Raw genomic sequence first — 20,582 nt, 5'->3', positions numbered from 1 at the left:
ATATTCACAGAAGCTGCCTGGCATGATCTACCAGTACTCGGTCACGCAAGTCGTCCTTTGCTGGCCCAGGGATAGGGCCTCTGCTATGGTCCGGGCAGCATACAGCGCCTCGTATAGTAATTGTGAACAGTTCCGAAGATTGTCGGTAAGATCCCTGGATCGCTGTACCGGCTCGATACATAGGTCGGCGTGGCTGACAACCTAGCTCCCATCTAACCTCGTTCGATCAGTTTGATAGTGGTTAGTTAGTCCAAAGATGCATTAGTATGTGTCAAAGGGACTTAGAGCACTACTTCGGTGAGGAAAACCTGAATCTGGGTATCGCAGTACTGGACACCGAACAACCTGACTTCCCGCGTTACCATACGACGCTCCCGCCCCTGCTCAAGTCCAGCTTGCCAGTAATCACCTTCTCCTCGTCCCCCTCTCCCGCACCCAGTACCGTCACCTCCGTCATCATCGGTGCTCCAGCATAGTCACCCGTTGACTTGATAGTCAAGGTCTTTGAGGCGGCCACCACCTCAAAAGTGACGATTGTTTCTGGGCCTAAATCATGTCAGCCAGACCCTGGTAAGACTCTCATCCAGGCTACTCACCCTCTGTACTGAGCCCGTCATCGAGAATTGCCGTTCCCTTTGCTGCCCATACGTCGTTGAGCGAGATGATGATCCCGTATTCTGACGTACGGGTGTCCGTGAGGCTGTAGGCTGGGGTCGAGTGAATGAGAAATATCGATCCGGGACGGATATGTACGTTGATATTGCCGAGGGGAGTGGGGATGTCGGCTTGATTCTCGTCGTCGACCTTGAGCGCCTGAAGAGTCAGCAATGCCTCGCGGGGCAAACCAGCAGATGAGACTGACCTTGTGGGTGAACCAGTCTCGCCACGCACCACCATCTTTGGGAAAGAACCCCTTGACTGACTTCCCGCCTTCCTTCAGTACAGGCGTGATGAGTAGATTCGGCCCGACGAGGAACTGCTCTTCCACACCAGCATATTGTGGCTCAGGAAATTCGAACACAAGGGGTCGTACAGGCGGTCTGTTGATGTCAGTACGTACACTCATCCACTCAATAAGTCGGACCCACGTTCCATCCTTGCTTGCCTGCGCAAACAGCGTCTCCCAGTACGGCAGTAGTTGATATCGAGCTGTCAAAGCCTTCTTGGTGGCTTCTGCTACCGACTTCCAGCGGTATGGTTCTTGGTCTTTCGTCCTGCCAAATTCAGCATTACATCCACAAGAGTTCTCGCTGAGGCTAAACTCACCCAGCGGCATTATGGTTCCTGAAGAACGGCGTGAAGGCGGCGAGCTGCATCCACCTATTCGCGAGCTCTTCCGTACAGTCCCACAAGAATCCACCCGCATCGGCGCCTACCATGGGTATCTACTCATCAGCGCCTATCTGCCGGAACGGGATGGACAAGCTTACCTGGAACATCTGGAACTGGAGTACACCTTGAATGGACTGCTTCATCGATGTCCAGCTTGAAAAGTTATCCCCAAGCCTACGCGTCAGCTCATGTGCGCAAACGCCTTGCTTGCTAGACGGCTTACCAGTGCCCCGAGACGCGACCGATACCTGCGGATGTACTTCGGGTGATGATGAAGGGTCGGACACCTGGAGTCTGCTCCAGCAGGACCTTATGTGTCGCTAAATTTTGTCTGCGAGGGTCAGCGAGACCCACCATGTTCACCATTCTGCCGGCAAACTCACTCAAATCCCCAGATGTTGTGCTCGTGGTAGTGGTTGAATCCGTCGGCAAGCTTGGCGCTAGGGCTGATTGTCCCATCCCAGAAGAGCTGTGTACCATGGTGGATCTACTTTGTCAGCTGGCAATCTTCATATCTCCGAAGGTAGACTGACCGTATATCTAGGAGAATTGAGCTTCTGGTTGATATTGCCGCCAGGTCTATCTCTTCCCTTCTGCGGGTTTGCCGGCTCATTCTTATCTGCTCGATCAGCTCCCATCTTCTTGTCGCATCATACGGAGCAGCTAACTCACCGAGCCAGATCCCGTCGTACTTGGCAGTCTCCCGATAATGGTCGAATGACTCCTTCCACCATTGCTGCGTCCCATTTGCGGCCCAATCAGGCCATAACACCTGCCTATTCTCAGTCAGCTTACCACTCGCTGCCGTCATTGAAAGTACTCACCCAGGCGATGAGACTCCGACGTAGTCCTTCCCGTCGTCATTCTTGATGAAACCTTGAGTTCCTTGCCCCGAACGTACGGCTGATACTTGTCATTCTGCCCCTTGAACCCGATAGCGGGATCGACAATGGGGATATAGTGCTGCTTGTTCTTGTGGATCTGATCGACGAGGCCCTTGTACTTGTCTCCTCTGTCCAGTCAGCTCAGCCGCCTCATGTGCGATCCATGACTCACCTCCACTCGGGTTTGGCTTCAAAATTTCTCAGTCCATCCATGTAGTCCAAGTCCGACCAGACCGTTTCGAACGGCACGCCAGCATCCTTCATCTTCTGGATCACCCCCTTGACGCCCTCGGGGGTCTTCCAGTCCCCGCCCCATCGGCACATGTGGAACCCGAACGCCCAGAACGGCATCCTCGCCGGCTTGCCAACCACCTCCGAGTACTGCCTGATCACATCCATCGGGGTCGGGCCGGACAAGAAGTAGAAGTCAAACGTCCCACCTAGGACATTGTACTTCATCGTCCGATCCTGAGTGACCATGTCCATCCCGTGCGAGTTGAGCAGAAAGACACCGAACGACCCGCCGGGGGAGGATGAGATGTAGAAGGGGTGGGAGCCGTACATGTTCTCATCTGTCGGCGACGCGGCGTCTCGGTTCCACATGGTCGTCTTGTCCTTGGTAGGGTTGCGCCGGAAGCCAGAGGACGAGACGATTTCGCCGGGACCATAGATGTCGTTCTTGTCCGGAATGGAGGTGGTCAGTTCGAGAAGCTGGTCCGAGAAGACGAAGGGGTGGTTGCGTGTGTCAAAGATGACCTCGGAGGTGGAGCGGCGGGTGATCCAGAAGGAGAAGGCAGAGTCGGTGCTGTGGAATTCGAGGTCCGAGTCTGACGGCGCGGCGGTCGAGGTTGGAGGACGAGGGAAGGTCGAGGAGGGGATCTGAAATTGCTTCTTGGCCGTATCGGAGATATGGACATGCAGACCTACATCGTCAGCTGCGCCTCTAGTTATCAATTGAAGACTTACGATTGGGCGACTGGTACTCTACTAGCAGGTCCAGCTGCTTGATGTCCGCACCATAGGCATTCAGAGCCCGTCCAGTCAATGTCAACGATCCAGTAAGCCCGCTAGAGGTCGTCGCGACCTTTTCCAGCTTGTACCCTACCATGTCAGCGCTGATCCTGGCAGTGCAGGTGAGATGCGCTTACCAGGTGCTTTGGACAGGTCGGCTCCTCTGGCTCGGGCTTTGTTGACTGCGTGTCCGAGAGCTGGAGAAGCCGCCAGCGCACTCAGCAGGGTGCTGGCGAGACGCATTGCGAGCGAGAAGAGGGTGGGGGTTTGTGTGGCTCGGTGAGGAGGCAGAGCCGGATAGATACGATACAGAGCCGGCCCAGATCGACAATGGAAAGAGACTCGGAACCGACTGGCCTTTGAAGGGCTGTCAGGGGGGATGGGCAATGTAAAGCTGCTTTCGCGGGCCGCAAAGGCATCCTTCAGGCCGCATCTGGCGACTACGATCCTGAGGCAAAGGCACACGGATTGACCTTGTACTTCCCCTTCGAGTTCAAGGGGTGATTGACCCTGCTCACCTCAAAGCAAGAGCAGACTGATCTCGCCAATTTTCTGATTAGACCACGAGAGCATGAGATCCGTTAGCTGTATGCAGCGTCCCGACATAGTCGACAATGGTGGTCAGCAAGTCTGAAGGGGCCTGCAGCTTGGATAGAGATTGATCAGGATGGTAAGCAAAGTGCCCTCGGACAGATGATGACATCTCAGTACGGCACTTCTCTGCCCTTTGTGAGATCGACCGACACATCGAGCCTGGTCTCTTGCTCTTCCTCCATTATCGTGATTTTCGTCAATTTGGGAGCAGCGGTATAGTCTCCCTTCGCCTTGATGACGAGCTTCCGAGCCGAAGCAGAGAAGTCGACGATCGTCTCGGAACCTGATATCATCAGCCGCACTCTCCCGCTGTGAGAGAGCTCGATAAACTCACCCTCCACGCTCAGTCCATCATCAAGAATAGCCATCCCCTTTGCCTCCCCCTTGGCGTCCAGCGAGACGACAAGCCCATACTCTGAAGTGCGGGTATCAGTGAGGTTATAAGCGGGGTCGGTGTGGATGAGGATGATGGATCCGGGTCGGATATGGACGTTGATGCTTCCAAGAGGGGTAGGGAGGGTAGCTTGATTGTTATCGTCGACTTGAATGGCCTGCAGAGATCAGCTCATGCCCGCGTGTAGTAGAATGGAGTCGCTGAGCTCACATGATGGGTGTACCAGTCCCTCCAAGCCCCGCCTGCATCTGGGAAATACCCCTTGACTTCCGTCTCCCCCTCGCGCAAAACAGGCGTGATGAGCAGACTATCCCCGATGAGCCATTGCTCCTCCACACCCGCCAGCTCGGGCTTGTCAAACTCGAAGAATAACGGTCGAAGAGGCAGGCTACACCATCAGCCGTCTTGTTCAGCCATGTCGAACGAGCGGCGAACTAGACTTACGTTCCGTCCTTGTGAGCCTGAGCGAAAAGTGTTTCCCAGTACGGCAACAGCTGGTACCGCGTATGCAGCACCTTCTTGCTAGCCTCAGCTACCGACTTCCAGCGATACGGCTCCTGATCTACACAACTGCAGAGTCAGCTTGTCGCTCGTCCGCACGTGAAGGGGAATTAAACTCACTCCAGGGCATTGTGATTGCGGTAGAAAGGTGTGAAGGCCGCGAGCTGCATCCATCGATTGGCGAGCTCTTCAGTGCAATCTTCACCGAACCCGCAGGCGTCCGCTCCGACCATGGGTATCTGCAGGTTAGCTCAAATCCCACACCACGAAACACAGCGGAGATAGCAAAAGCTCACCTGAAAGAGCTGGAACTGGAGTACACCCTGGAGAGAATGCCGCATGGATTCCCAACTGGAGTAGTTGTCGCCGAGCCTGAATAATCAGCTCACGGTCTTCCATACACTAGGTACAAAACAGCTCACCAGTGTCCTGACACCTTGCCTGTACCAGCAAAGGTACTGCGCGTGATGACGAACGGCCGCTTGTTGGGCGACTGCTCCAGCAAGACTTTGTGCATTGCGAGGTTCTGCCTGGCGACTATCAGCTGACGTTCTCTGATGGCTACAGAATGATGAGCGGCTATACTCACTCGTGTGCCCAGATATTATGCTCGTGGTAGTGATTGTACCCATCGGCTAGCTTGGCACTGGGGTCGACAGTCTTGTCCCAGAAGTTCGGGTATCCATTCTTTATCTGCCTTGTCAGCTGGCCCCGCCTTCGAGTTGAGATCCAATCAAGCGGTGAGACAAGCCAACCTTGAACGGAGGAAAGTTGAGCTTGTTCTTAGCGTCTCCTTTTGGCCTGTCTTTGGTCATCTGGAAGTTGGACGGCTCGTTCATATCTGACAGTCAGCTCGAGATATATGCAGGCTCCATGAGTACCTCACCTAGCCATATCCCGTCGTATTCGGCTGTCTTGCGATAATGATCAAAACACTCCTGCCACCATACTTGTACGTTCTTGGCGGTCCAGTCTGGGTATACCGCCTCGCTGTACATGTCAGCCCCTCCCCATCATGATCTACGAGATGTCCAAGACTCACCCCGGCCACACCTCGCCGACATATACCTTGCCATCGTCCGCCTTAATGAAGATATCCAGCTCGACCCCGCGGTCATAGGCCATGTACGGATCCCCTGCTTTCGGTTTGGCGATAGCAGCATCGACGATGGGGATGTAGTGCTGCTTATTGGCGTGCAGGTAATCGACAAAATCCTTGTACTTGTCATGACTGCTCGTCAGCTCATCATCGTCTCTCGCCGATAGTAGCTCACCTCCACTTCTCCCCGCCTTCAAAGTTCCGGAACCGGTCCATATAATCCAGATCCGACCAGACCGTCTCCAGCGGCACGTCTGCCTCCTTCATTTTGCGCACCACCTCCTTGACATCCTCGGGCGTCCGCCAGTCCCCGTTCCACCGACACATGTGCAGCCCGAAGGCCCAGAATGGAACTTTCGCTGGTCTGCGTACGACCTCCGAGTACTGCCTGACGACATCCATCGGCGTCGGCCCCGACAAAAAGTAGAAGTCAAATGTCCCGCCGAGGATATCATACGTCATCTGCCCATCCTTGGTGGTCATCTCCATGGCATGCGAATTGAGGAGGAAGACCCCGAATGAACCGCTTGGCGTCGACGATAGGTAGAATGGGTGAGCTCCGTAGATGTTCTCGTCGACCGGGGTCCCAGCATCGCGGTTCCATAGCGTCGTACGATCCTTTGTTGCGCTGCGGCGGAAACCAGAGCCAGCCACAATCTCGCCGGGACCATAGATGTTACTCTGCGCGGGAAGGGATGTTGTGAGCTGGAGATGTTGATCCGAGAAGATGAACGCATGGGACCGTATGTCAAAGATGACTTCGGAGGTGGAGCGGCGAGTTACCCAAAAGGCAAAGGGATCGGCGGTGTGGTGGAACTCCAGCTGGGACTGGAGGTCGGCTGAGGTGGATGCGGGGGGTCGGGGAAAGGTGGATGAGGGGATTTGGAACTGCTTCTTCGCAGAGTCCGAGATATGGACATGGAGACCTTGTATGTCAGCCGTAGTCTGATGGCTCGAGATCAGCGCGACGAGCAGAAGTACACTCACGGCTGTCAGATTGATACTCAACCGATAATTCAAGCTCCTCGATGTCAGTTCCATATGCATTGAGTGGATCACCAGCCAGGACAAGGCTCCCATAGTATCCATCCGTCTTCTCGATCTGGCTGAGCAGCTTGTAGCCTGCGGTTCAGCCCTTGACTCGCAAAGCCAGAGAGCCGGATCTCATCTACACACCGGGAGACTTGGAGAGGTCCGCTGCTAAGGCCACCTGTGCCGCTCTCTTCGTGCCTAGCCCCGGAAGGGCACCCAATATGGTATTGAGATACTGCATGTAGATAGATAGATTGGACTTCGCATACAGCAAAGGAGCGAGGATGATCGATCAATGCAGCATGTAGTGTTGCTTGCGGGGAAGGTACAGCTGCGGCAGCGGGGTAAGGGGATGCCGTAAGCGTCATGTGGCATGTGGCGGCAGCCAGCTTGACCGATACCGAATCATGCTCAGATGGCCAGCGTGTTGACAAGCTCGCTTGGCTCTGGCTGCTGGGATCGAAGCTAGGCTGCCAGCTAGAGGTGATGTCGAAAGACTGAACTTCCAGCGTGACGCTTCACCTGCGTCGTCGAGCCCCTGCTAGCGGTGGCATAGATTCATCCTGGCTTACACTGGAGACCGCGCTGCATATAGAGGAGAAGTATGGAATCATATGCCGCATATGACATCCACACGATATGGTATGAGGAATTCTAGCCCTCTATCGACTCAGGTAACAGCACAAAATCACCATCTTCCTCAGGGGTATACTCCGTCGTGTCGACACCCGCCAGTATGATCACTCTTCGTTTCATGCCACCCTCGAACTGGCCCAAAGTGATGGTATGGGGTATCCACACAGACTCTGCTCCTGTCTCGGCATTCATGATCCCCGCGGCCTCAGGTCCTGCTCCCTCGTAACGCTTGACCCAAAAAGCGAATGTAGCCTTTTGATCAGCAGTGAGAGTTCTGAACTCAAGTGATCGCTTGTCGACCGACTCGGTCGATGTGCTTGCTCGATTGCGCGCCTTGACTAGTTCCGAGACAGCAGTTGTGGCTTTGCTGGCTCTGTTGTCATCGGTGTCGGTGAAAGTCTTCTTGAACAGCTCTTTGATCAACGAAGCCGTCGCTTCCTCCACATCCTGTGCCACCTCCGCCATCCCTTGGTGCTTCGGGGCATTGTTTCTGGCAAACCGAAAAGCTACCTGGGTGTTGTCGAAAGTAGAGTGAGTCTTCAGTGTGACACATTCAGAGTTGACGTCCCGGTCCAGGTATAGCGGTCGTTTCGGTTCCCACGTCCCGACGTTCAGGGCCAAGTTCATCGGAACGGATCCCTCCTTGTACACTGGTTGGCTGAAAGCTCGGTGAGCAGACGCCAGTGACGCTGGGACCCTGGGCACTGAATGCTCGTCTGCAAGCAGAAATGTCTCAATGTGGTTCCACTCCTCTTCAAGCGGCGCGGTCAGACGGTCATCGGGACAGTCCTGGACACTGGGATCGGATTTGTCTGCCATGGTGGTCGTTGCGAGGCTCGGCTTCGTGCGCTTGTCAGATGTGAAAGCGAGCGGAGTAGGACAGTCCGGGCTTGGGATGTGGCAGCGCTGTGGATGGGGGTGGAAGGTAGATATTCAAACGAGCGAAGGCGGGATGGCCTGGAGGACAGCCTTATATCCTCTTGAGCGCCCAGGGCCTTGTCGAGCATCCTTTCAGCTTGTGCACAGGTCGGTCTCGCCACCCACGCTCAGACACTTTAGTCTAGCCATCCTTTGCGGAACCCCTTCCCAGCTACATCATCGCAAAGTGGGGAAAAGACCAGATCTCACTGCGCCTTGGTGAGTCTCTGACGATCCTTTCATGCACTGCACAGCCTCGTCTACTTTTTACTCGTGCTCGGCTCCTGGATCTGGGGGAGTAGGATGGCGTGATCGGTAGTCGAAGTTGGTGCTCTCACACGTATCAGCTTGATTTCTTTTGTTCATTGCGCAGTCGCCACTCCACGGCCAGAGAACGGACCAATCTTGGGGGTCAAATCGAGGCTTATCGCGAGGGACGACCCCCCTCCGAGTGACCAGTATCGCGGGTGGCAAAGTAGGCTCCTGATGATTCAAGCCGCTATGTGAGCCAGCGGTGAAGCTGGCACCTAGCGTGTTAGTACGACCGGAGCAGCAGTACACCGTTTCTTTCCCAGAATCAACGATGTTCAGATGACCAGTCGACGTCTGAAGACAGTGAGTGCATTTGCGATACAGCCAATACTCCAGGTCAGAGTCGGAAGGACTCAACGTACGATACATGAGAGGTCGTCAACTGCAGATCCACACCAGCGACTAGACAATTTCGGTATTTTTGCTCGCGCCTCCACCAAAAATAGTCGCAACCCACCCCTTCTTCTCGCCCTCGCCGCCACCCTCGGACGACGCCGCCTCGTTGGACGCCTGCTCGGTGGGCGCCGGCCACTGAGGATTGATGTCGATGATCTTGGTGTCCTTGCCGTCTTTGCTGATACACACCGTACGGGAGGCAAATGTGTCTCCTTGGCCGGACAAGGACTCGCGGAGATCCCCTCCCGCAATCTTGCTCAATCTCGCCAGCGTCCCCTTGACTTTCTTGTCTGTGTTGGAGAAATCCAGAGTCCCCGAGTAGGTATCCATGATCTTCCTGATGTCCTCGTCCGCTTTCTCTGTCTGCAGCAACTTGTTGACTTCTGCGTAAGCGTCCGTCCCGGTGAGTACGAGTCCCATCTGGATCTCGATGACCTCGCGCTCGTCATCGTACAGGGCAACGCCGTCGGTACGAGAGAACGAGATGCGTGGGCGCAGGCGCAGGCGACCACCGGTGGACGATCCGGACTGTGAGATCTTGAGGTTTGTGTCAAGTGGAGCAGCGCCGGGAGAAGTGTGAAAGATCCCGGGATGGGTGGCGTTGGAAGAGCCGTCGACCTTCAGGAAGCCAACAAACTCCGCAATGTCGTTGTGGAAATTAGGCATGGTAGTGAGGATGAGTGATACTGAGTAGTGGGTGTGCAATTGGGGCGATGAACTCGTGTGCGAGGGGAAATCGGATCGAGGGAAGAAAGTGAGGTTCCCTCTCGTCGATGTGCTACTTGTACCGCCCCAGCATCAAAGCCCTGCGCTATACCTGGGCTTCCTTCGGAAGGCCAGCTTCACCTTCGCGCGTTCGACATCCCAATCGACCATGCCTTCTCAACTCCACCCTCACTTCGGCTCCCCACTTTTCGTCCTCAGTCCTCTTGACTTGTCAGCTCTCCTTTCTGACTCCTAGCTCCCCAAGGCGATATCGTGGACTCTTGGAGGATTGAAACAGCCTAGATGCCATGGTCTCAGGAAGGCCCCCTCTGGCCCAGGGTGAGCTCGCTTCGCTTCGTGCAGTGTGCTGCATCGTCGAAGGATCGCCCCGGTGGTGCTGTATTGCGTGCTCAGGGATCAGAAGGTCACTCACCTCCTACACGTATCAGAGCAAGCATCCATTGTTGGACCTCCCGCTGCGTGAGCTAGCCGTCAGTCGAGCAGGATTTGGGGGTCTGAGGCGTCATGCGGTGTCCCCCGGCCCAGTCACTAGTAAGGGGAGCCATATCCGTAGTACGAGTCATGGTGCCATCCATCAGCGATGAGCATGCATGAGTATCCGATTGCTGAGATCAGCGGGATGAGCATCAGCCAGACTGAGGTGAGCAGCACCTGGATGATTTCGAACCTTCCCTCCGCCGTGCAGAGACCATCGCCTACAGCTTGGCCTTGACCTCCGGCACCCCATTGCCACCATCCCCTCTGACAACCGCACACACCGCATCCGTACTCTCCAGCACCCACCTGATCCCTTCTTCCGAGATCAACCACTCCCTCCCCTCAAGCCCCTCCTCCCCTGGCTGATCCGCAGCCTTCATCAACCCATACACATGCGACAGAACCTGTGGGGATACGCCCCCTTGCGCCCGAAGACATGTGATGGCGATCATGGACGTGAGGATCCGGCCTGCTCTTGGGATTCTGGGATCAGACGAGGGGTCCGAGAGAAGGGCGCCATAGTGCGAGTTGAGGATATGGACGGGGAGGTCGGGATGGGCAGCGTCCAGCTTGTTGATGAGCTTTTCGTGTTGCGGGGCGTAGATTGCGTCCCAGAGGGCTCGGGAGCGGGAGGTGATGGATTCGATATTGGCGGGTGTGGGGTCGCTACTCGTCAGCTGGGTATCTCTGGAGCGGAGGAGACATACCGAGTAGATGAAGTAGGTAGACCGCTACTGATCTCTTCAGGGAGAGCATCTCTGAGCGCGTTCAAGGCATTGATCGATCTCGGAATCTACCCATCAGCTCCCATCTTTACCCCCTCCTGTCCCGGCAGACTGGCAGACTCACCCCGTTGAAGCTGATACACTTCAGCCCGACCTCCCGGAACACCCCGGCCCCCCATCGCTCCCCTTCCAGCCCCTCTACCCTCCGTCCACTCGACACCTTATACCCTTCCCTCAGGATAGGCCGCGCCCACTCCCAGATCCCCACATAGCTCGCCGGAGAGTTGACCGTTACGCCCGCTGCGGAGAGGACGGTCAGCCACGCCTCGGTGCCGACGCCAGCGGAGGAGGCGCGGGAGCGGATCGTGTCGAGAGTAGAGGTGAGCTTTGGGAGGGCAGGAAGGGGGTATGGGTGGGGATTGGAGATGGGGGCGGAGAGGAGGGATTTGATGGATGGGGAGAGCTTGGGCATGGTGAGCTTGGGATCGTCAATGGATAGGGCGATATTGGCAGTTCCGGTACCGAGAGAGGCTGGGGCGGCTTCTATACGGCCCTCGATGGGGGTCTAGCTGTTGAAGTTGAGGTATATCAGCAAGAGAGGTAAATGGTGGACCTGTCGGACTCTTCGGGTATTCCCTCGGCCGGATTCCAAAATTAGTCCGACCGCAAGCAAGGTCATCTATCTTCATGTTACCTCTCACTCTCTACCTACACAATATGGTGTACCCTACAGGCTACTACTACTCCTCTGGACCCTCCCGGCCTGCTCTTCTACGCATGACATCGACTACCTGCTAAGCACCCATGGTCGCTCGATACACCTGCGGCTTTTCAGCCCTCGCCGCCTCACGCGTCTCCCTCACCTGCTCCACCTTCCATCCCAAAGTCCACTTCCTCCATCTTATCTTCGCTCATCACACTATCCCCATCCTCGTTCCCTTCGCCGAGATACGTCTCTCCATCCTCATACTTGCCTAGGAGCCTTTCTAGCGCGACTATTTTCGTGTCAGCTTCATCGGTCCGTCGCGTTGTGCTGCTGTGCTCACCGTCAAACCCCAACTCCTCATCCTCTGCGAGAGCTCTGACCGGCTCGAAGTGTTCCGACGCTTCTATCATCTATCCTATCAGCTGATGCAGTCTCGTAAAGCAGAGTCAAGTATAAGACAAGCTTACCTCTAGGACCTCAAAGTCATCTTCCGGTATCCCCCAGCCCCAATTCTCCTTGTCCACCTCGGTCGACCCGACACCCGCTTTCCACTCGTGCACGACCACCTCCAATCTCTCAATCATCAGCCGTTCAGCACCTGCGCCACCTCCTCCACCCTCTCCGCCACTCCCGTGCCCCCGCCCACCCTCCACTCCGCCCGTAACCGCCCAAACAACCTCCACCGTCCCTTCCCACTCCAGCACCTCCCCATCCTTATACCCAAACCTCCAGCGAAAGTCGTCCGCTTGGAGCTGGACGCCTCGATCTTCCCTACTGTCTCCGCGGGAGGCGTCGGCGGACGATAAGGGCGTATCGAAGATGATGGCCGTCTCGCGGGTCTCGGATAAGCGGAGGGATTGGGCAGTCAGCCTGTTATTCTGAAGGGACCAGAAGAAGGGGGCGAGCATCTGAGCATTGATGTCTGGTCTGTAAGCTGGGCGCTTACTTCGGGAGGATATCAAGGGAGGCGGTAGCTCACTAAATTGCCTGATCTCCTCGGTGGTCGATGTGAGGGTGAGCGTCAGACGTGCTGGAGGAAGAAACCACCGCCTTAGGACGTCTGCCCAGTCATCCACATCTAGACCCTACCCCCATCAGCTCTTGTCTCCTCCACCTAGTCGCCCAAAATAACTGACCACATTAACAGCCAGGTCCTCCTCTAGATCCCGCATAGCCCTCAGCCCATCCCCAGGCGATACTCCCGGCCTGCTTCCCGCAACACCGGTAGAATCATGAGCACGAGCACGAGTACGAGCGGGCGTCACGACCGGTAGTGGATACGCCGCCGAATCCGCCAGGGAAGGAAGGGCCGGATTGAACGCGAACCGCGAAATGTCAAAAGGGGGCGGAGGCGGTGAGGTGGGATCGTATGTTTGTTGATGTTGAGGTTGGGGCGCGCCATAGCAGTGAGTCCCAGATATGGGTTGTTTGCGGGGATCGTCGGCGTGGTGTTGCGTTGCGGGATAAGGTGGTTGAGGGGGATGAGCGGGAAAAGTAGGTGCGGAGGTCGAAGGTGGGGAAAAGATAAGAAACTCCATGTCAGCTCCTTGATTCTGGACCCGGGCGGGGTGTACAGGTACGGCTATAGGGAATGCGGAGTAAAAGTGGAGTTGAGAATAAGGAGCAGATGGGGAATGTTGGAGTTTGTGAGACATTTGGGGGATGAGACGGGGCGGGTTGGTACTACCTTTGAGAATGGGGGAACAAAGGAGGGAGGTAGTGGGTGGAGGGCAAGAGGTGGAAAGGTGGTCTGGAATGAATTGGATGGATGTGGAAGGCGGGAAGGCATGTTTCAGTATCGCAGGGAGAGTAGGGAGCCTGAGATGCACGAAGACGCAAAAGACATATACGCACCGGTACTGATATCCCTCAGTCGTCTCTGGCACCACCGCCTGAGTAGCTCGCATCGCCGGCGTAACAGTCGCAGAGAGCATCGCCTGTTCCCTCGGCATGATCGTCCTCGCCGAAATCGTCGAATCGTCCGAAACGACCCGGTTCTGCTGTCTCGCCTGTCTGTTAATCACCACTTCCGCCATCTCCTCTGCTCCATCAACCCTCATCCCGTCCTCATCCTCCCCCTGCTCATCCGCCATGCCCGCGGCACCTTCCTTCAATCCCTCAGAGATCTCATGCGCAGTATCCGGAGGGGGAAAGCCAACGAACTGGGTCACGGCGGGCGTGAATCGTTCCGGGGAGACGACCACCTCGGCGGGTGCGCCAAAGTACGAAGATGGGGTCTGTACGGCCGGAGGAGTCGGAGCGGGTACGAGCCATACGGGAAGGCTGGAAGGGGCGGTATAGGGTGACCTGGGGGAGCGGTCGTTCTCAAAGGATGAGGCCGAGTTGGACGTGAGCGCGGGATTGGCCGATTCGGTCAATAGCGCGGGTCCGACTTGGTACTGGGGAGTCGCTTGGCTGGGTTGGGTAGACTGGGACCCGTCGGAGGTATTGGTGGATGTGCGCTCGTGAGTGACCGTACTACCCGTCGCGTCCTCGTCGCTTGGGTGCTCCGAGGGGTTCGTGGGTCTGCGGTTGGGGCGTGTGGTCCGCTGATCGGCGGCAGGAATCTGCAGTGCCCCGAAGACCGGTGAAGGGCTCGGTACGGACGAAGAGGATGTCGTCATCCGCATGACTACCCCATCGCCCCTCAGCTCCCCCTCATACGCCATTTCCTCCGGTAGAGGGCTCGCAGCCGATGTCGATCCCGTCATCATCCTCAACAACACATCCCCCTGTTCCCTCCCCTCCCCCATATACTCCCTCCCGTCTGCCGTCGAGCCTGTATCCATCCTCAGCTTCGGTCCCCCTTGTCCCCGCCCTTCTCCCTTGTACTCCCGCTCATCATCTGTCGAGCCAGTATCCATCCTCGACTTCGATCCCCCCTGTCCCCTGCCCTTGCCCTTGTACGTCCCCCCATCATCCGTCGAGCCCGTGTCCATCCGCAATACCATCCCTCTTTTCTGCTCTTCCGCCTCCGCCCTGACACCCTCGTACACTCTTCCATCCTCCTCCATCCCCATTGCCGTGCCCATCCCCATGCCCATGCCCAACCCCATTCCTAGATCCTCCGTCGGGCTACTCGCGACATACGCCCTCCCAAACCCAGCAAACGCGCCCTGTCCCGGCGTCGCGGGATAATCGTACCACCCCTTCTTGACCATCTCGCCTCGTACATGCTGTACATCACGCGCGCAGCCCGACGTCGGAACGGGCGTGGTGAGCGTGGAGAACATGCCGGAGCTCGGGGCGCTGGGCTCGCGGAGGGTCAGAGGGGGCGAGGCTCGTTGGCGGATGATGTGCGTGGGGTATGCGAAGGGGTCGGGATTGATAGGTGTGGGTTGATAGACTTTGTAGGGAGGGCAGGGGCGGGTGTAGGCTGGCGGAGTGGGAAGGGGTGGAGGGCCAGGTTAAAAGTTTGGGAATGGGTCGTTTGGGGTATGATGTGCGGTCTGATGGTAACAGCTTGTGCAATCCATGAACGACTGAGGACGTGTGGCAGCTTACCTGACCTGTAGGGAAGCTGTAGCTCTGCTGCAGAAGCCGACTTGGCCCAGCAGGTGGCGTGTCCTGATCTATAAGCTTTGCTTCTGTCCGAGCTTGACAACGCGGATGCTTACGCCGTATCCCGTTGTCAGACCACCGGACATGGCTTGATGGACTTGGAGACGGTTATGTTGAGGGAAAAGAGGACCGATAGCCGCATGCCCTGGTCGGACGATGTCAAAACGCGCTGGAAGCTGAACGCGCAGGTTGAGTGAACCGTCTACGGCACGGTCCTGGCTTGCTCTATGTGATCCACCGAGCTCTAGCAGAGCGATACCTGTTCTGTACACCTGTGCAAGATCGCTGAGTAGGCCTGTCGTAGAGAGGGGCGGGTCATCTACATAGCCTGATGATAGATCTAAGACAAAAAGAAGCAGCACCAAAGTTGAGTTTGGTGCTAAAATCTGAAACACACAACCCCGCGTAAGGAATGTGGGGTATGACGGCATGTATCACATGGCCACTCTGCCGCTGCGCGGTGGTCATATGGCAGCTCTAGAGACTCTGCGCCATAGTGGTCTAATGATAGTACAGATATGCATCGTCGCTCCCTGCTGTGCGACCAGTCACCTCACCCTCCAGCTCGCGCGGGCTAGTGATGCCCATCTCCCCCGGACCTCCCGATCGTCAAGCTGCTCTCCGGGGCGGCAGATGTCCCATACGAGATAATGACTGGATGATGCTCCCCGGTAGTCCCACTGACGCCGTGGTCGCCTTCGCTCCATCCTGCCCGCCGTGGGATGTGCCCGGTTCCAGTGGCGTCGCCGTGCGTTGTGCGAATCTCCGAATTGGCCTCGCTCGGCCCTCCCGTCGCCGATGTTGCATGATGAGTTCTGTTCTGATGGATTGAGACAGGCCATCTTTTCGAGGCCTCAGTCCTGGTACTTCCCAAGGGAGGGCGCCCTCTGTGAGTCCTCGAGGGGATGGTGACCATGCCCGATCGCGACGGCCGCGAGGTTCTTTCGTTGTCGGTTGTACTGGCGGTGGCGGTCGCAGTAGCACCAGACACCATGGAAGGTTGGGCCTGATCAGGATGTTCCGTTGCGTCGGTCGCAGTGTTCGCGACCGGTCTTGAAGGCATGCGCGACAGCTCAGTGATCGTCGGCTGAGCAGAAGACTCGTAGACAGAGGGCAAGGAAGAATCACTCTTGCTCCTTCGTAAGATGCAGCTGCTCAGCGTTTGGCACATGGATGAAGCAAGACTACCAAACGTGTGACCGTCGATGGCATCAGTAGGGGTAGGCATCTTGGGAAGGGAGGGGAAGGGAAGATCCGATAGAGGTAGCGAACGGGTAGGTGAGATGGCAGAACAAGCAGGTGAGGGGAATGGGATGATGCTGATGATGGGTGGGAATGGGGTGAGAGTGGGAAGAGGCGGTGGATCAGCGCTTCGCTGCTCTTGATTATATACCAATCTGATCCGGTCTGAGTCCCAAATCCCCCCAAACCCCATACACTTCGAGTCCCCAGCGGACCATTCTTTCACGTTCCAGCACCTCCCCTGACGCTCAATCAAGGGCTCCCAGCTCCGCCCACTCCGCCTCGGACTGTTCCTCGCTAGACATCCTTCGTAATCCGACCCTTGCCTTCTGCTCCTACGCGTTCTAACCAGCCCATCCTTTCGCTGGACTGCGCCTGGGCGAAGATGATACACGCCGAGTGAGTGTGTCAGGTTCATCTCCCTATTGCCCGAACTCCGCGCCTCGACGATCAAGCCAAGTAACATGTGAAACGTCGGGATGGCGTCGAATCCACCTCCGCATCCCGTACTCACTCAAGGGCCAGCCAGACAGTACGGCTGAGACTCCGCCCGCGCAGCCGCAGCTATTCGGCCGATGATACCCCGATACGCTTCAGGTCAGCCCCATGAGGCGCACGTCAACGCATCCCACGCTGGCCTCGTCAGTCCTAGTCAGCATGCGTCAGTCTCCTAGGCAGCCCTGTTGAGTCCAGACGTCTTGCGCAGTCTCTTGGGTATTAGCCCGCTCGGTCCTAGTGAGTCCACACCGCGCAATAAGCAAGCTCAATGACGATCAAGATAGGATATAACCAGAATGCTGTCCCTCCCTGCTCCGCTATCCCGTACACTTCCCTGATCCCCACGCCTACGCCCTGTCCAGCACCATAACCATGTCCCCTCCATTACCCGAACCGCCACCTGACTCCAGATCTTCCGCTTCTCAGGAGGCCTGTACACCGGCCGCGGGTCAGAACCCACTTGCAAGATATTGAGCCGGTCAGAGGTCGGTCGGTCTCGGCAGTGGGAACGGTGATAAGGTCGGCAGGGAGAGGAAGGGATAGCCTGGGTGGGAAGGGTGAAGAGAGCCGAGCGCGGTACGCGAGGCGGCTAAGTGCGGTGAGGGTGTTATAGATTGAGGAGGACTTGCGTGCGGTGCCGAAGATTTCATGAGCTGGACGTCAGCTCGATGCTCTGGACCGACAAGGGCAGAGACTCACTCTTAAAACCTGTTCGCCCCAATAGGTCACACCGAGCAGCCTATTCTCAGAGACTCCCGAGCGCCTCCACGAGGCCCGGTCAACTCGTCGAGGGGCGCCGGGGCCGGTATATCCGCGCGGACGGAAACGGACGTTGGCGAGTCTGAGGTGAAAGAAGAGGGAAAGGGACGGGTGGGGTCTCCCGAGTTAGGGGGTTAAAGATGCCGCCTGATGGTAAGCACTTTGCCTAAGGAGATAGTGAGACTCGAGGAGTGAAGCAGAAGGGGAAATGTGGACATGACGGTAGTGGAGAGCTTGAACGTACCTAGATCTCCAAATCCCCCTATATCGCCTCGCCTGCCCCTCAGCCCCTTTCCGCTCCACTGACAGTACCGCCGCCGTCGGTTCTCTTTTGCACACTTCCTCCGTTGTGAGACCCCTGAGCAGCTGGCAGACGTCAGCTTCTGTCACATCTCTGCATGATTTGAAAGGTCCAACTCACTCCGAAAGCCAAGTGCACAATCCCCTCCCGATCCATGACCAGTCCAGCTCTGATGCTTCCAACCCTTCTGAGTCTCTATCGTCTGCAACATTAGCTCGGCTCCATTCTGAACGCTTGTGATGAGCTACAGCTCCCGGAAGAACAGACTCACCCTCACGACCTTCACGAAATCTTCCCTCGATCCCCCTATCCGCGCCGCAACCCAGATCAATCACCCCCTTAGCTCTCCTGCACCATCCGCAATACCGTCTCCATATGCACCAGATTCGCCTCAGGGGTCGGGTGGACCCCATCGTAAATGTAAAAGTCCGGCTGGCTGGCCATGAGTTGACCAAACGGCAAAAGCCTAACGCCCGTTCGGCGCGCAACCTCCCGTTGCGCCTGACGAACGTGTTCCGAGCGGAGCGGTCTAAAGTGGGACGCATCGTACATGTGGTGCGTGTCGTGCGTGAGGCGGATGGCGATAGGGGTGTGGGCGCCGTACTTGGCGCGCAAGCGGTCGATGAGGGCGATATACCGATCGACGTACTGGTCCACCCAGTACGCGCTGATCCCCTTGCCGTCATTGTCCGGGTACATCATCGCCTCCATGTCCCATAATCCGGCATTGACGCAAATGAGGTCGTACTCGGCGTCCGGGCCGACGATGGGCTCCATGAGGGCCACGCGCGCCATAAAGTCGTCGAGGGTAGGGTAGTGGTAGAGACCAAATGTGAAGAGGAGGTCGATACGGAAGTCGTCTGGGTGCATACGACGAGAGGGGTGGTAGGTCTCGTCACTCGCGTGACTGGACTGGATGGAGTTGGCGAGCCGGATGTTGAAAAAGGTGGTGGTGTGGCCTCGGACGGGTGCGCCCGGGGCAGGGGTGGCGCCGGCCTCCATGATGTGGCCGTTTGCGGGATCGATGACTACAAGGGCGGACGAGGGGAGGTTGAGCGGTAGTTCTTCCAGAGGGTATCGGTCGATACTGTCTCCGAGGTAGAGGACCCGTTTCCCCCTGAGTCCTCGTAGCATCTCGGCCGTACGCCCCAACTCCGCCTCCACCGTCTCCTCAATCACCGCACCCTCCGCCTCCCCATCACCCAGTATCACCGTTTGACCACTCCCCTTTGGTAGTCCTCGACGCGTTGTCGCCTCCACCTGAGCAACCGAATTGTCCCGTAGAGCCCGCATGAGGCGGACCGTGCTCGTACACCTCCTAGTCCCCTTCTCGCTGACCTCATACTCGTCACACGCGTACTCCTTCTCCCCAACATCCCGTAACTCGTACGTACTGGCATAGCCGTCGGACGGGTCCCGCCGGAGGTAGCCGCCATCTGTGAACCATGCGGATGAGGGTGTTTTGCGGAAGAGGGTGGTGGAGGAAAGAAGGCGGGTGCTGGATAGGTTGGGAGGAGCGATCTGGGTGATGGTGACGAGGAGGATGAGGAGGGTGATAGCCGAGGCCGCCGCGAGGCTGCCCGCCCGGCTTGCAGTGGATCGAGTGGTGTTCATCTCGCTGAGATCGAGCTGGGAGGTAAGTGGGAAAGTGAGAGAAGACGAGCTGAATTTGGGTCGGCACAAGGGTCAGCTTTTGAAGAGCTGTCGCGATTTATCAATCGATCAAGTGGCCAAGTCGTAGCATCACGCTTGCCGTGTGAGCCATCCCGCAGAAGGCTAAGGTGACTAGGCGAGGCATAGACGGCAGGAATGCGGGCTGGGATGAGCTGCAAAGCGATGCTACGACTTCAAGCGGGAGATGGGGTTGACCTGTGCCTGATCCCCTCGCTATCGGTGATCTCCACTCGGGACTTGCCTAGCGTTCGCTCAGCTCCCGCGATCCGCTCTCGTTCGATCTACTAGCATCGAGTGTCGCTCTACGCGTGGAGGTCTGCGAGCACAGAAGGTGTATCGATCAAAAGCCTATCGAAAAATGCACCAGATCAGGTTGAGTGAGCCACTCCCGCTACAGAAAAATGCCGTCACGCCGTCACGGGATGACCTAAGCGGGAGGAATGTGGTAACATGCAAAGCCCGCTTGTGGCAGGAGCCCGCAAGCCCCAAGACGCCAATGCAAGCCAAGCTGCTGCTAGAGGGACAGCCCCGGACGTGGCCCAGGCCCCGAAAGAACACGAGGCCCCACTTGGCACGCCACTGAGCGCCGACTCCAGGCACCAGTCTGAAAATGATAACAGCTCCGGCAAGGTGAATGCCAAGTCCTCGTGACCAAGCGATCAGTAGCCCCGGCTCGTGCTAGAGGTGCATATCAGTAGAAGCATGCTCTAGACCGGACGCCCATAGCAAAAGTTCTCATTGCGTTGCAGATGTAAAGAAAGTAAGATCCATCCTCAAGGCCACAATTGATGTCCACGGACCTCC

General features: G+C 57.0%; 6 protein-coding genes across 6 annotated transcripts; all 6 read right to left on the bottom strand.

Moving 5' to 3' along the window:
- Nucleotides 1-358: 358 nt before the first annotated feature.
- On the bottom strand, nt 359-3,470 carry MKK02DRAFT_39307 (glycosyl hydrolases family 31-domain-containing protein; the record flags this gene model as incomplete). The annotated part of the gene is made up of 14 exons (XM_053090532.1): nt 359-546; nt 597-813; nt 863-1,040; nt 1,089-1,214; nt 1,267-1,385; nt 1,431-1,506; nt 1,556-1,663; nt 1,716-1,819; nt 1,866-1,951; nt 2,005-2,108; nt 2,234-2,344; nt 2,389-3,139; nt 3,183-3,317; nt 3,365-3,470. 14 exons carry the CDS (start codon nt 3,468-3,470, stop codon nt 359-361), a joined length of 2,409 nt encoding a protein of 802 aa, XP_052943104.1.
- Nucleotides 3,471-3,931: 461 nt separating this feature from the next.
- MKK02DRAFT_39306 (glycosyl hydrolases family 31-domain-containing protein) lies at nt 3,932-8,302 on the bottom strand (the record flags this gene model as incomplete). The annotated part of the gene is made up of 14 exons (XM_053090531.1): nt 3,932-4,104; nt 4,156-4,372; nt 4,426-4,603; nt 4,660-4,785; nt 4,837-4,955; nt 5,013-5,088; nt 5,139-5,246; nt 5,306-5,409; nt 5,472-5,557; nt 5,603-5,706; nt 5,759-5,947; nt 5,991-6,741; nt 6,803-6,937; nt 7,540-8,302. 14 exons carry the CDS (start codon nt 8,300-8,302, stop codon nt 3,932-3,934), a joined length of 3,129 nt encoding a protein of 1,042 aa, XP_052943103.1.
- Nucleotides 8,303-8,668: 366 nt separating this feature from the next.
- Nucleotides 8,669-9,775, bottom strand: MKK02DRAFT_29177 (uncharacterized protein; the record flags this gene model as incomplete). The annotated part of the gene is made up of 2 exons (XM_053087736.1): nt 8,669-9,043; nt 9,122-9,775. The coding sequence occupies 2 exons, from the start codon at nt 9,773-9,775 to the stop codon at nt 8,669-8,671; spliced, it is 1,029 nt and encodes a 342-aa protein (XP_052943102.1).
- Nucleotides 9,776-10,530: 755 nt separating this feature from the next.
- On the bottom strand, nt 10,531-11,509 carry MKK02DRAFT_39304 (uncharacterized protein; the record flags this gene model as incomplete). The annotated part of the gene is made up of 3 exons (XM_053090530.1): nt 10,531-10,978; nt 11,020-11,105; nt 11,162-11,509. 3 exons carry the CDS (start codon nt 11,507-11,509, stop codon nt 10,531-10,533), a joined length of 882 nt encoding a protein of 293 aa, XP_052943101.1.
- Nucleotides 11,510-11,883: 374 nt separating this feature from the next.
- Nucleotides 11,884-14,976, bottom strand: MKK02DRAFT_39303 (uncharacterized protein; the record flags this gene model as incomplete). Its single annotated transcript, XM_053090529.1, has 5 exons — nt 11,884-12,032; nt 12,084-12,153; nt 12,211-12,665; nt 12,723-12,828; nt 12,880-14,976. The coding sequence occupies 5 exons, from the start codon at nt 14,974-14,976 to the stop codon at nt 11,884-11,886; spliced, it is 2,877 nt and encodes a 958-aa protein (XP_052943100.1).
- A 902-nt stretch (nt 14,977-15,878) lies between these two features.
- Nucleotides 15,879-19,718, bottom strand: MKK02DRAFT_29175 (uncharacterized protein; the record flags this gene model as incomplete). Its single annotated transcript, XM_053087735.1, is given in 8 exon segments — nt 15,879-17,041; nt 17,061-17,137; nt 17,505-17,697; nt 17,876-17,950; nt 18,048-18,079; nt 18,111-18,183; nt 18,225-18,306; nt 18,486-19,718. 8 exon segments carry the CDS (start codon nt 19,716-19,718, stop codon nt 15,879-15,881), a joined length of 2,928 nt encoding a protein of 975 aa, XP_052943099.1.
- Between the last annotated feature and the right edge of the window lie 864 nt (nt 19,719-20,582).

The sequence above is a fragment of the Dioszegia hungarica genome (assembly GCF_025882075.1).
Source record: "Dioszegia hungarica strain PDD-24b-2 chromosome Unknown MKK02contig_19, whole genome shotgun sequence".
Classification (NCBI taxonomy): Eukaryota; Fungi; Basidiomycota; class Tremellomycetes; order Tremellales; family Bulleribasidiaceae; genus Dioszegia; species Dioszegia hungarica.
Note: the sequence above shows the minus strand (reverse complement) of the source record. Positions and strands in the feature narration are given on the sequence as shown.